Consider the following 13,827-nt stretch of genomic DNA (forward strand, 5'->3'; position numbering starts at 1 on the left):
ATTTGACTGCTGTTGTTTTAATACATCGTCTCATTTTACAACAAGTCCAGCAAAAGAAACAATAGATAAATAAAATAGTACTCATGGTTAGCGGTGAATGAAACTAAATACATTTACTTAAGTACAATTTTGAGGTACTTATACTTTGAGTATTTCCAACAGCAGCAGCGTTCAGAGTCAGTTTGAATGAATAACGTCGGTGAGTATTAAAAGAACATTTTAAATGTGATGTTTCATTGGCTCTCAGTGCAGTTTGGCCTTTAAACTAATGACTATAATGGCAATTATTTTCTCAATTAATCATTTGGTCTATAAAACAGTGGAAAATGTCTTTCACAACTTCTAAAAGGCTTCAAATGTCTTGTTTCGTCCAACCCAGTCCAAAACCCAAAGATTTAATGAGCTAACGTCAATAAAAAGCAGCTGAACTCTTAACATTTTTTGGCATTTTTGCTTTAAAATATGACAAAATAAAAGCCTTTAAAAACTCTAAAGCTTTTCATTTCCATTTTTGGAAAGAAAATACCTGAAAGTTCAACATTTGGTGTCTGTAACAGACGATGCAGTCGTAAAAATGTAAGAAAACAAAAAAAGTACAGACAAAATGTATCATCATGAAATTGAAATAGAAATTTTAAACATTAAATAAATAATTTTAAACATAAAATTAAAATTTGTCCGATAACCAATACCGATGTTTAAAATAAAAATTTGTCCGATAGCTGATACCGATGTTTAATATAAATTTGTCCGATAGCTGATACCGATGTTTAATACAAATTTGGCCGATAGCCGATACCGATGTTTAATATAAAAATTTGAAGGCTAGCCGATACCGATGCTATATACCAAAATTTGGCCGATGGCTGATACCGATACATATGTTTAAAATAAAAATCCTCTCCTCTCTACAGGTGTCTCTTCTCAGCAGCTGTGTCCTCTCTAAAGGTGTGTCATCTCCTCTCTACAGATGTGTCTTCTCCTCTCTACAGGTGTCTCCTCTCCTCTCTGCAGTTGTCTCCTCTCAGCAGGTGTGTCCTCTCAGCAGGTGTCTCCTCTCTAAAGGTGTGTCCTTTCCTCTCAGCAGGTGTCTCCTCTCTAAAGGTGTGTCCTCTCCTCTCTAAAGGTGTGTCCTCTCCTCTCTACAGGTGTCTCCTCTCCTCTCAGTAGGTGTCTCCTCTCTACAGGTGTGTCCTCTCCTCTCAGCAGGTGTCTCCTCTCCTCTCAGCAGATGTGTCCTCTCCTCTCTACAGGTGTCTCCTCTCCTCTCAGCAGATGTGTCCTCTCCTCTCTACAGGTGTCTCCTCTCCTCTCAGCAGGTGTCTCCTCTCTACAGGTGTCTCCTCTCCTCTCATCAGGTGTGTCCTCTCCTCTCAGCAGGTGTGTCCTCTCCTCTTAGCAGGTGTCTCCTCTCAGCACTGCGTCTCCTTGGTGTCGATCTGATGTTGTCTCTGCAGTCTGAACATCGTCCCCTTCCCGCTGCGACTCGTCACACTTTTCTCCGTCAGATCCTCGAAGGAGCGCTGCGTCGACCCCGCCGGCCGCCCGAACGCCTCCTCCAGAGCCTCCTGGTCCAGGTGCGAGTCGAGGCTGGAGTCCTCCTGGATGGTGGCCATGCGGGGGCCGTCCAGAGGGGGGTGGGCGGGACTGGGGACGGGGTCAGGGTCAGGGGCGGAGACGGAGACCGGAGGGGTGCTGGTCTGTTGGGGTCCGGCGGCTGACGGCTGGAAACGCAGCCCGGCGGAGGAGGTGCTGGTGGGGAAGGTCGGAGGTTTGAAGATCCGGACTGATGCAGACTCCAGGCTGCTCAGGAGCTCGGCATTCTGGGAAAATTAACAGTCACAGTCGGTACGTTTTTTTTTTCGTTTTACTTCAACTTACTTTAAAGGGACTGTTTGCAACTTTTTAAGCGTATAAATGTACCGGGTCGGGACACATGCGCGCTCGCGTGTGGCCACTGTCTCTGCTCCTCTGCCTGCTTGCCTTCACTCAGACAGCACGCGCGTTCTCGCTATCTCGCTCCACCTCTACTAGACGTGAACGCGCGCTCACTCCACACTGCAGAAGAGTTAGTTTAGCTCTGAGAATATCTAGTGGACGTTTGTGCAGAAATAAATGCTGCAGCTCCTCCAGACCAACAGAGGTTTCCCGTGTCTTGTGAAGTGACGGGGCTCCGCAGCGAGAAACATCATCGTGTCCAACCGGGTGCCGGTGTCTTCCTGTTCACTCCGGCTGCGGTCGGGAGACGATAACGTTACTCGCTGCGGAGCCCCGCTGCTTCAGAGCCCCGGCACCGATGCTGAAGCAGGAAAAGCCAACACTAGGATCAGCAGTGATTCATGGAGAGACCTTCGTCTGGTCAGCTAACATTACTGCCAAGCAGCTGAAATATAGAGTGATATTGTGCTTTTAGCTGACGTGTGTCGCCTCACTGTTTTGAGCGATGCTCGTTAATGTCTATTTAGAGCGAGCAAGTGTCGCTGTTAACAAGCAGTTCTGAAAGTTACAAACAGTCCCTTTAACTACTGCTTTACAACATTTAACTATATTATTTTCTGATAACATTACAGTACTTATCATATTACTATATTTATATAAACTCACACTGTGGAAGAACATAGACTTGGTGGTCTGTTCGTACTGTTGATCCAGCTTCTTGTCCTGAAAGAGATGAAGAGTCAAACTTTAAAAACTCAAAGTACAGACAAACACGTATAAAACATCCTGAAACTGTCAGAGTAAAGAATCACATTAAATATTACTCATTACTGACATGACATTTGAGAAACAACAAGAAGAAAACTGCATTAAACAGCGGTTTGTCGGCTGTATGAATCACACCAGACTCCCTTTAAAAATAACAGAATTTAATGTCTCTTTGCACTTCAGCAAAAAAACACACAAAGCAGAACTAATCAGAATATTCTGGTAAATTCTACATAGTGAGGATTCATCAAAAAGCTCGAGACCCACCACGCAGTGGACCAGGATGCTGAAAGGAATCCAGAACAGCAGAGAGAACGCCACCACCGAACCCACGATGTTATCGGCCAGAAACTTCCTAAACGTGTTGATGTCCAGTTTATCGATGAAGTCCCACAGACGCTCCACCACGTCCTGAACCTGCTTGTTGCACTTCCCCTGCAGAGAACACATCCACACAAACACGTCGTCACGTTCCAGCTTTGAGCTTCAGATGACGGCAGAAAACAACGACGGGACTCACCACTCCGTCGCAGAAGCCCACGGTGCAGGGTTTGCCTTTACGCAGGAACAGGAAGTTGCCTGTTACGTCCTTGTAGGGAGCGCAGACGCCGCTGCTGTTCCGACAGCAGACTTTACACGACGAGTTGGTTTCTACACAGGAGAAGGAAACAGATACAAACACCTGACTGTCAGCAGACCTGATGTAAAGATGCACCAGGTGATGTTCACAGGAAAGGGACTAAAATGAGTGCGGGGCGTTCAGGAACTAAAATAAGCATGGGGCGTTCGGTAACTAAAATGAGCGTGGGGCGTTCGGGAACTAAAATGAGCGTGGGTCGTTCGGTAACTAAAATGAGCGTGGGGCGTTCGGGAACAAAAATGGTCGTGGGGCGTTCGGGAACTAAAATGACTGTGTGGCGTTTGAGAAGTAAAATGAGTGCAGGACGTACATAAGTACTTTAACTACATTTAGCTGATTACATACTTTTACTTCAGTATGGTTTTGGATGCAGGACTTTCACTTGTAGCAGAGTATTTTCACAGTGTGTATTAATACTTTTACTCCAGTAAAGCATCAGAGATCCGTACCGTTGCAGGCGCAGGGCTGCAGCTTTAAGATGACCTGACAGAAAGGAATACACTCTCCGTTCAGACACTTGCCGCTGTCCAGACACACGGTTTTATCGGCGGCGTTCTCTGGGGGAGGACACTCGCTGCTGTTTCCTGTCAAATACAAAGTCGTCCGTCAGTCACTCCGAGCCTCTGTGTACAACATGTAGTGATGTGTGACCTTTGACCTGTGGGCTGACCTGTGCAGTACGAGTGACCTTTACAGGTGGCGTTGATGGGCTCCTGACAGATTTCTCCTTCAGACTCGAACCTGCAGTTCTTACAGCACGCACTGTTCCTGTCGCTAAACACAGAGAGAGGACCGAGTCACGTCATCTGTCACAAAAGAACCTGAAGGTGACCTTTGACCTCTCATCAACTGCCCAACATCTTTATCTTTAGATGCAACTGAGGAGACGTGAAGACCAAAACCTTCCGATCATCATTATTATCACTGTGCAGCAGCAGCAGCTGGAGGTTTCTCTGACCTGCACTGAGCTCCAGCTGTCAGCCGGCACTCGGCGGTGCAGCAGCGGTCTGAGTTGATGTGCAGCAGTCCCGGGTCGCACTCCTCCCCCTGCTCCACCCGAGAGTTACCGCACACATTAATGTTCCTCTGCTTGAAGCAGGACGGAGCCTTCATCCTCAGACGCTTCACGATGGAGCGTTTACTGCAGTTAGAGAACATCTGGACAAACAAGAGACATCATTTAAAACACCTGGCGACCTGTAAAAAAAAAACTCAGAGTGGGGCGTTCAGGAACTGAAATGCATGTGGGGCGTTCGGGAACTAAAATGAATGCAGGGCGTTTGGGTGCTAAAATGAGCGTGGGGTGTTCTGGAACTAAATTGAGTGCAGGGCGTTCATAAAGTAAAATTACTGTGGGGCATTCGGGAACTGAAGAGAGTGCAGGGCATTCGGGAACTATAATGAGTGTGAGGCGTTCGGGAACTACATGGAGTGCGGGGCATTTGGGAAATAAAATGAGTGCGGGGGCGTTCAGGATTTGAAATTAATGCGGGGCGTTCGGGAACTGACATGAGTGCAGGGCGTTTGGGAACTAAACTGAGCGTGGGGCGTTCAGGAGCTACAATGAGCGTGGGGCGTTCAGGAGCTACAATGAGCGTGGGGCATTCATGAACTAAAATAAGCATGAGGCGTTCAGGAGCTACAATGAATGTGGGGCGTTCAGGAACTAAAATGAGCGTGGGACATTCGGGAACTAAGTTGAGTGCGGAGCGTTCGGGTAACTGAAATGAGTGCGGGGCGTTCAGGAACTACAATGAATGCAGGGCGTTCAAGAACTAAATTAAGCGTGGGAACTTAATCTCAGGAGACATCAGTTAAAACGCGTGTCGACCTGAAAGAAAAACCTCGGGGCAGCAATGAGAAAAGAGCCGGCACCTTGTTGTTGACGTGGTCTCCGCTCACGGCGATGGGATACATGACGTATTTCCCTCCCCGGTCCTCTCGGGGGGCGCAGTACGGGATGTTGTCGGGGTCGTGTTCTGCTCCAAAGTTATGGCCGAGCTCGTGAGTCGTCACCAGATCTGCTTCCTGCGGAGACGAGAAGAAACTGTTGACAACCGCAGTCGTTGTTTTACTGCTTAATGTTTCGTTGAACATAATAACGTTCTTGTCGCTGATCTTTCTCAAACAGTGTAATACTCCCAAACGGCCGACTTCTTCTTTCACTTATATTTGTAAACAAACTAGTCAGTCATCAGAGAAGTTGCGGATAATCACTAAGCCGTTACGGATACTTTAGTTTAGTAACTAATCAAGATTTTAGTGTCCAAAGCTTTGCTGAATGTGGACAGTTTATTAGATGTGTAGACAGAACAGAGACAATGAACATCTTTCAGAAGACCAACCCACCTTCGTCAGGATGGTCTTCCCGTAGTTCTTCGTGCTGGTCAGGCCCGTGTTGAGGTAGATCGCTCCTTGTTCGTTGGTCGATGAAGGACAGCCTTCAGAACAAAAACATGTTAACATTTAGGTTAGGGCTGTCAATCGAAAAGTTTTGAGCAATTTTCTTCATTGTTCAAAGCTCTTTTATGTAGCTTTTATTCACATTTCAAGCTCCTTTTTCCACATTCAAGATGCTTTTATTCACGTTAAAAGCTCTTTCATTCACGTTATAAGCTCTTTTATTTATGTTAAAAGCTCTTTTATTCACGTTAAAAGCTTTTATTCACGTTAAAAGCTCTTTTATTCAAGTTAAAAGCTCTTTTATTCAAGTTAAAAGCTCTTTTATTCACGTTAAAAGCTTTTATTCACGTTAAAAGCTCTTTTATTCAAGTTAAAAGCTCTTTTATTCAAGTTAAAAGCTCTTTTATTCACGTTAAAAGCTTTTATTCACGTTAAAAGCTCTTTTATTCAAGTTAAAAGCTCTTTTATTCACATTAAAAGCTCTTTTATTCACGTTAAAAGCTTTTATTCACGTTAAAAGCTCTTTTATTCACATTAAAAGCTCTTTTATTCAAGTTAAAGGCTGTTTTACTTATGTTAAAAGCTGTTTTATTCACGTTATAAGCTCTTTTATTTATGTTAAAAGCTCTTTTATTCACGTTAAAAGCTTTTATTCACGTTAAAAGCTCTTTTATTCAAGTTAAAAGCTCTTTTATTCAAGTTAAAAGCTCTTTTATTCACGTTAAAAGCTTTTATTCACGTTAAAAGCTCTTTTATTCAAGTTAAAAGCTCTTTTATTCAAGTTAAAAGCTCTTTTATTCACGTTAAAAGCTTTTATTCACGGTAAAAGCTCTTTTATTCAAGTTAAAAGCTCTTTTATTCACATTAAAAGCTCTTTTATTCACGTTAAAAGCTTTTATTCACGTTAAAAGCTCTTTTATTCACATTAAAAGCTCTTTTATTCAAGTTAAAGGCTGTTTTACTTATGTTAAAAGCTGTTTTATTCACGTTATAAGCTCTTTTATTTATGTTAAAAGCTCTTTTATTCACGTTAAAAGCTTTTATTCACGTTAAAAGCTCTTTTATTCAAGTTAAAAGCTCTTTTATTCAAGTTAAAAGCTCTTTTATTCACATTAAAAGCTCTTTTATTCACGTTAAAAGCTTTTATTCACGTTAAAAGCTGTTTTATTCACATTAAAAGCTCTTTTATTCAAGTTAAAGGCTGTTTTACTTATGTTAAAAGCTGTTTTATTCAAATTTCAACCTCCTTTTTAACGTAAAAATTGCGCTTGTTCCTGTTCAAAGTTTTTTTACAACTTTTTTTCATGTTCAAAGCTCTTTTTTATGTTAAACGCTTTTATTCAAATTTCAAGCTCTTTTTTCATATTATAAGCTCTTTCATTTCTTTCTTTCTAAAAGCTCTTATCTTCACTCTAGCTTTTAAACTGAGCCCGCTACAACCTCCGAAAGATCGGCGGCAAGTTGTGTTAATGCGTTAAAGAAATTAGTGGCGTAACACATTTGCGTCATTATCGCGTTAACTTTGACGGCCCTAATTATTATGTATTTTATTGCGGGTTTTTTTTTTAAAGAAAATGGAGGTCGTTGACGAGGCAGCAGGACTTCACCTTTGGAGCAGAGACCTCCGGGGATGTCCGGTTTGGACGGGGCGACGTAGGCCAGACCCAGAGTGCCCTCATCAAAGTCCTGATAGGTGAAGAGGTGAGCCAGGCAGACGGTGGAAGCGTTTTGGGCAATGTCAACACTGAACTGCTGCAGGGACACAAACCAGCAGAGACCTCAGAGACATACAGGAAGTTATTCATCTACTAACATGAAGTATGTGTATCAAAGCCTGATGTATCTGCAGCAGAACCAGAGATACTGACTTTTGTGTTCCACACATTCTTCTTCCTTGTCAAAACCTGGTGCCTACATTACCCACGATGCACCTCTCCCTCTGACAGCTGTGTGGTAGATTGTGGTGTGTTATGCTAGTTAGCAGCTAATGTAGCCTGTAGCCGAGATGAGCAGCTACAGCTCGCTTTACTCACGCGAGTCGGTATCATTTGTGTTCATTCGCTCTAGACGTACCGGAGAGGAGGAGGAGCATGTTTCCATGGATACCAGCAACTTTTCTTTCCTCCATTTCCTCCTTCAACCATGGAAGAAATAACCACTGTTGCTGCTTTGTACATGTTGTGGAAGTCTCAGATACATCAGAAAACCAAACGCCGTCGTGTCTGGGTCCATAACGTCACCCGGCGGCGAGCTGTATTCACATACAGCGCCATTGCACTGACTGTATCTTGCAACCCACACGTCGATACTGCGGTATGAACTCAAAATAAACAGATTGTGCTGTGATTTAATTGCTATAAACTGATCAAAATGATGCTGAAATAACTACATAATGATGCTTATTTGTAAAAAGTCTGAATTGATGCTTTGTCAGGTCTGTTACCAAGACGACAAGCAAACCACTTTTAAAATGCTTGTTTTCTGAATGGAGTTTGGTTCAATCAGACGTTGTTGTTTCTACCACAGACAGTCAGTTTGGTCCGGTCTCTGTACAGATATGATGTACTATCGTAGCTTTAAACTTTTACTTGCTTCAGCTTGTTAATTATATTAAGTTGTAATTACATTAACAGCTCTTGTGATTTGTCCGTCTGTCCGGTTTTTACCTCCAGCAGCTTCTTGACGTCCCAGACGCCTCGACCCTTCACTGGACTTCCTTCCATGTTGAAGTGACTTTTTCCTGGATCTACATCGGTCGGACCCTTCTCTATGATGATCTGACAGGAAACACACAGTTTATACATCACAGTGTTTCAGCGTCACACGCGGTCTAAATGCTGTTGTAAAAGAAGAACTTCAGTGTTCTCACCTGCTGGATCTGAACGCCGTAACCTACGAATTCATCGTCCCACGACGTGTTTCTGTAGATGTCGTCCACGCGATCAATCAGTTCGATCTGAAAACACAGTCAGGGTGGTGAACGTCGCTGCGCGGAGGTGATGGAGGTTAAATTAAAGCTACAGGTATGTACTGACCAGGTAGTTGAGGGTGGTGCTCTCCTCTCCGCGGCCCATGTGTCTGAAGAAGCGATAGTCGGCCACCAGCAGCAGAGGACAGGTGTTCTTCCTGTGATCGTGTACCTGACGCTTCCCTCTGAACACAGGCTCTGACCAGGTAAACACAAATAAAACAGGACTGAATATTTATTATGTTATATTAAATGAAACAATGTCAAGATGTGATGATTTCATTAATGATTTTTCTTCAAGTAAATGATGATTTTATCTCTTTAATATAAACAGATTAAACTATTAACTTCACAATAAAAGTCTTTTACTGTCTTTTACTACTGTAAAGGCTTCTACAGTTAATTAGATAATGTAAATCAGTTAGTTGGCTTCTATCAGTGGTTAAAACTTATTGATCTTTATGGAGTTCCAAGTCCTTCACAAAGCATTTAAGTTGAAAGGGCATTTTTTTCACATTAAAAGCTCTTTTTTACTTAAATGCTTTTATTTACTTTTCAAGCTCATGTATCCACATTCAAGGTGCTTTTGTTCACATCTAAAGCTCTTTTTTCAGGTTAAAAGTTCGTTAAAAGTTCTTGTTTCGGCACTTTTATTCACATTTCATGCTCTTTCATTCACATTAAAAGCTTTTTTATTCACTTTAAAAGCTCTTTTCTTTACGTTAAAAGCTGTTTTATTCTCATTTCAGCTCCTTTTTTTACGCTAAAATTGGGTTTGTTGACATTCAAATCTTTTTTAATGTTAAAATCTCTTTTTTATGTTAAATGCTTTTATTTACTTTTCAAGCTCCTTTTGTTCACGTCTCAAGCTCCTTTTTCACATTGAAATATCTTTTTTCACTTTAAGCGTTCTTGTTTCATATTCAAAGCTCTTCTTCCACGTTAAAAGCTGTTTTATTCACATTTCAAGCCCCTTTTTTACGTTAAAATTGCTTTTGTTCACGTTCAAAGCTTTTTTAACATTAAATGCTATTTTTTCATGTTCAAAACTCTTTTTTTATATTAAATGCTTTTATTCACATTTCAAGCTCCTTTTTCCACATTCAAGGTTCTTTTTTTACATTAAAAGTTCTTTTTCACATTATAAGCTCTTTTATTCACATTTCATGCTCCTTTTTCCACTTTATAAGCTCTTTCTTTCCCGTTAAAAGCTCACTTTTTTCTACAGGAAATGCACAGAAATCCTTCTTTCAAAGTCTGTGTTAAAATCTGACCTTTTTCCTCTTGGTCCTCCAACACGGCCGCTTTGACGCCGTCAGGGAGGAGGTGGTCGGGGTCAGAGGTCACGTAGCCGCAGACTGAAGGCTGGTGGAGGCGGCTGAGGTTCCTGATGTCCTCTGAGCGGTAGATCAGCAGACGACCATCAGGGGGCGCCGACGTGAACCTCCACAGAGGCTGAACACAGAGAAGAAGAATCACAGCAGTGTTTTTAAGGTCTGTTGATTATTTTCATTTTCAGTTATTATTTTAGTTATAATTTCCCAGAGTCCAAGGTGACGTCTTGTTTTCTCCGACCAAAATATTCAGTTTACTATCATGTATGACAAAGAAAAGCAGCAAATCTTCATAGAAGCTAGAAACAGCAAATGTTTTCCATTATTCCTTGAAAGAATTTCACCTCGATGTTGTACTCGGCCTCGTCAGTCAGGATGTGAGCGGAGAACTCGTGGTCGTCTATATGAGCCTGAACACGAGAGTGTTCCTCCCCTGCAAAAGACACAAAAACAAAACAGGAATAAAGTATTTTTCTTAACGTATCCGTGAAGGTTGTTCGGGCTGATCGGCGTTACCGATGACGTGTCCGGTGAAGTAGTTGTGTCTGTTGACGGAGTAGCTCCGCTCTCGTCCGTCCTCGTCCACGATCACGGCTCTGAAGTCGTCGGTGAACAGCTGGTCGTTGGTCCTCAGGTAGAGTCTGAACTGCCTGCACACACACACACAAACACACAAACACACACTGTTGCCTTCAGGAGCCTTTCTGAGTCATTAAACCGTGACCGTGATCAGACGTGACCTCTGACCTCTGCAGGGCGTCGAAGCTGACCAGTTTCTCCACATGACTTTGAGTTTGGACGTCGCGGCGGCGGACGGAGTGAGTCTGCAGGCTGGAGAGAGGCAGCACGTCGAAGTCGTCCAGCATCGACCTGAGAGACGCTGCTGAGGGAACACAGAGAACTCACTGTCAGATCAGCCAATCACAGAGCCGTAAACCCTGACCAATCAGAGCGCGCCGTCTTTCACAACGGAGGACATTTTTACTTATTATCTCATCATTTCAACTAATATTTACGCTTTAAAACCCAATTTATTTTAATGTAATATCTCCTTATTCTGCTTTACTAAGTCATATATTACACTATACTAATTTAGACTCAACATTTTGACTCATAATGCTGAGTTTAAAATTCATAATTTTGATTTCTAACTTCATAATTTTGAGTTTAAAGATTATAATTTAAAAAAATTTCACTTTGAGTCATCATTTTGTTGATTTACTGTTATGACACAGTGTCTTATACTTTTGATTTACCTCATAATGTTAACATTATTTTATAAATTATATTATTTTATTTTTCTGGTGGACTTGAGCTTCCATATTTTCTACATTAACTGTCACTGTTTTACTTATTGTGACTCAAAAAGTAAATTTTGAATCAGTAAATCACAATACATTTTATTTGTATAGTGCTTTTAAAAAAAATTAGATGACATGTTACGGCGTAATTATGACTTGCGATCATATTCTGATACTATTAGCAATATTATTGCGACGTACTATCTCATAAATTATAGTACTATCTCAAAAGTATTGTCAACATCTTGATTTATTATCTCCTTATTGTGGCTTAAAAAGTCCTAATTCTGATTTAGTAAATCATGTTAATGAGATGTTACTACATAATTATGACATAGGATCCGAATTTGACTTGATAGGAAATCAAAACGATTTATTATCTTCTATTTTATACTTTAAAACTCTAATATCTGACACATTTTCACATAATGTTTACTTATCTCCTCTGTTTGACTTATCTCCTATTTTTTTTTTAACTTAGTTTTTATTGCAGTTTCAGCAATTTACACAATCATCATCACATTCTTTACCACTGTATTTTCATTTTACAGCTGTCTCTTTTCTTTTTACACAAAATTGCACAACGTAAAACAAGAGGGGGGGAGAGAAAACATAAAAAACAAAACAAGACTTCATCTCAAACTGTAATATCAATTGAATTCAGAGAAAAGGGGAGGACACATACTTAAACAATACAAAGAATTAAAATAAAATAAAGTAAAATAAATAAATGAATTTAAATAAAAATATTCCTTTTTGTTTTAAAACCAAAATATTTAACATATTTTTAATCAGTAAATCACAATACATTTTATTTGTATAGTGCTTTTAAAAAAATTAGATGAGATGTGATGGCGTAATTATGACTTACGATCATATTCTGATACTATCTATATATACTATTAACAATATTATTCTGATAAGTTCCTATCTCCTCAGTTTGACTTATTATTATTATTTATTTTTTTTAACCCTCCTATTGTCTTCGGGTCAAATTTGACCCGTTTTCAAACTTCATTATATCATAAATATGGATGTCTTTCACCTAATTTCCTCAAAATTACATGGATGGTTCCCTTATACGGTCTTTGCAAAAAACACACTTTCACACTGTCATTAATCATTTTTTTTAATATTATAATATTTGTAATATTCTGACTAAACTTTGACATATACCGGTCTGTGATAATCCATCAAAATTATTCCTCCAATTTTGAGTATAGTCCAAATAATTCATAATTTCTGCATTTTTTCCTAAAAAAAAATGAGGTTTAATTTCATATAAATTAGGTTTATTGACCATGAATTCCAAAAAAAAGTGTCAAACTTGTGGTAATGAGTTGGAATGAAGTTGGCCAAAAAGGTGTAATACAGAATTGGGTGATAATTTATAATGTATGCTTTAAACACAGTCAAACCAGACCGGGTCAATTTTGACCCGGGAAGACAAAAGTTGCATGGTCGACTGGAAGACAACAGGAGGGTTAAACCTAAATATTTAACACATAATCTCATAATTCTGATTCACTGCAAGTATTTTATTTTGTTTATTTTTGTGGCAGACTTGAGCCTCCATACTTTCTACACTAACTTTGACTGTAAAGTGAAGTCAGTCTTGTTGTTTCTTTAAGGAACAATAAAGCAAACCTTTTATATATAAACACATGTGTTTGTAGACTTACTGTGTTCTTGATCTTCTGTATCTGCAGGAGGAGAACCGGATGTTTCCGTTAAAACGATAAAAACGATTAAAAATAAGACTTCTTGTCTCATGTTTGATGAGATTGATGAACATTTAAACACTTATATAAACTACTTTATATTAAAAACACATCTCTGGAGTTAGTTGAGTGAATCTCGTCCAGTTGAAGTTTTGTTGTTTAAAACAAGCAGAAAAAAAACGTCTTCAGTCCGAAAAAACCAGGAAGACAAAAACAGCTGAGTGACACCGACTGACAGGCGGAAGTACAACCCAAAGCCTTCACAATAAAAGAGTATTGGTTAGCAGAAAAAAAAAGCGATAATTAAATATTTTATAAAAATGTTACAAGTAATAATTCTTGAAGAGGACAAATATAAGCAAGGTAAAATTAAACGGTAAAATAATAAGGTCAAATACTAATAAATTAAAAGTTAAAAAAAAGCCTAGAAAACAATAAATTACATTTTATTATCATAAAAGGAATTCAAATAATATTCGTAAATAATATAAATAAAAACATTTTAAAATATAGTAAATTAAATAGATAAAAACAAAAATATTTCATAAAAAACATATAATAATGATTCCAAGTCTCCCTAACCACAAAAACATTAAAAGGTAAAATAATGAGGTCAAATAATGATGAATTAAAATCATAAAAGGTATACAAATAATATTCATAAATAATATAAATAAAAACATTTTAAAATGTACTAAATAAAATGAATAAAACAAAAACGTATATTTAATATTAAAATAAAAAATATATTTGA

General features: G+C 39.5%; 1 protein-coding gene and 1 long non-coding RNA gene across 4 annotated transcripts; one reads left to right on the forward strand and one right to left on the reverse strand.

Moving 5' to 3' along the window:
• The first annotated feature begins 654 nt into the window (after nucleotides 1-654).
• Nucleotides 655-1,392, forward strand: LOC141756501 (uncharacterized). The gene is made up of 2 exons (XR_012591488.1): nucleotides 655-1,016; nucleotides 1,085-1,392. It is a non-coding gene; the product is annotated as an uncharacterized LOC141756501 (long non-coding RNA).
• adam17b (ADAM metallopeptidase domain 17b) lies at nucleotides 1,091-13,286 on the reverse strand. 3 transcript variants are annotated; one of them, XR_012591487.1, is made up of 19 exons: nucleotides 13,035-13,286; nucleotides 10,799-10,934; nucleotides 10,568-10,701; nucleotides 10,396-10,484; nucleotides 9,992-10,172; nucleotides 8,785-8,915; nucleotides 8,619-8,705; nucleotides 8,416-8,526; nucleotides 7,357-7,501; nucleotides 5,696-5,787; nucleotides 5,222-5,374; nucleotides 4,305-4,504; nucleotides 4,017-4,120; nucleotides 3,796-3,930; nucleotides 3,227-3,357; nucleotides 2,974-3,141; nucleotides 2,605-2,661; nucleotides 1,359-1,823; nucleotides 1,091-1,319 (listed from the first exon to the last, which is right to left on the reverse strand). XR_012591487.1 is itself a non-coding variant. In XM_074616262.1 (18 exons), the coding sequence occupies exons 1-18, from the start codon at nucleotides 13,123-13,125 to the stop codon at nucleotides 1,413-1,415; spliced, it is 2,553 nt and encodes an 850-aa protein (XP_074472363.1). In that variant the 5' UTR covers nucleotides 13,126-13,286; the 3' UTR covers nucleotides 1,091-1,412. The 3 variants fall into 3 exon arrangements, 2 of the variants coding, with proteins under 2 accessions (XP_074472363.1, XP_074472362.1); XM_074616262.1 differs by having other exon boundaries at nucleotides 1,091-1,823; nucleotides 10,799-10,931; XM_074616261.1 differs by having other exon boundaries at nucleotides 1,091-1,823.
• Between the last annotated feature and the right edge of the window lie 541 nt (nucleotides 13,287-13,827).

This window comes from Sebastes fasciatus, chromosome 18 (genome assembly GCF_043250625.1).
Source record: "Sebastes fasciatus isolate fSebFas1 chromosome 18, fSebFas1.pri, whole genome shotgun sequence".
In the NCBI taxonomy this organism is placed as follows: domain Eukaryota; kingdom Metazoa; phylum Chordata; class Actinopteri; order Perciformes; family Sebastidae; genus Sebastes; species Sebastes fasciatus.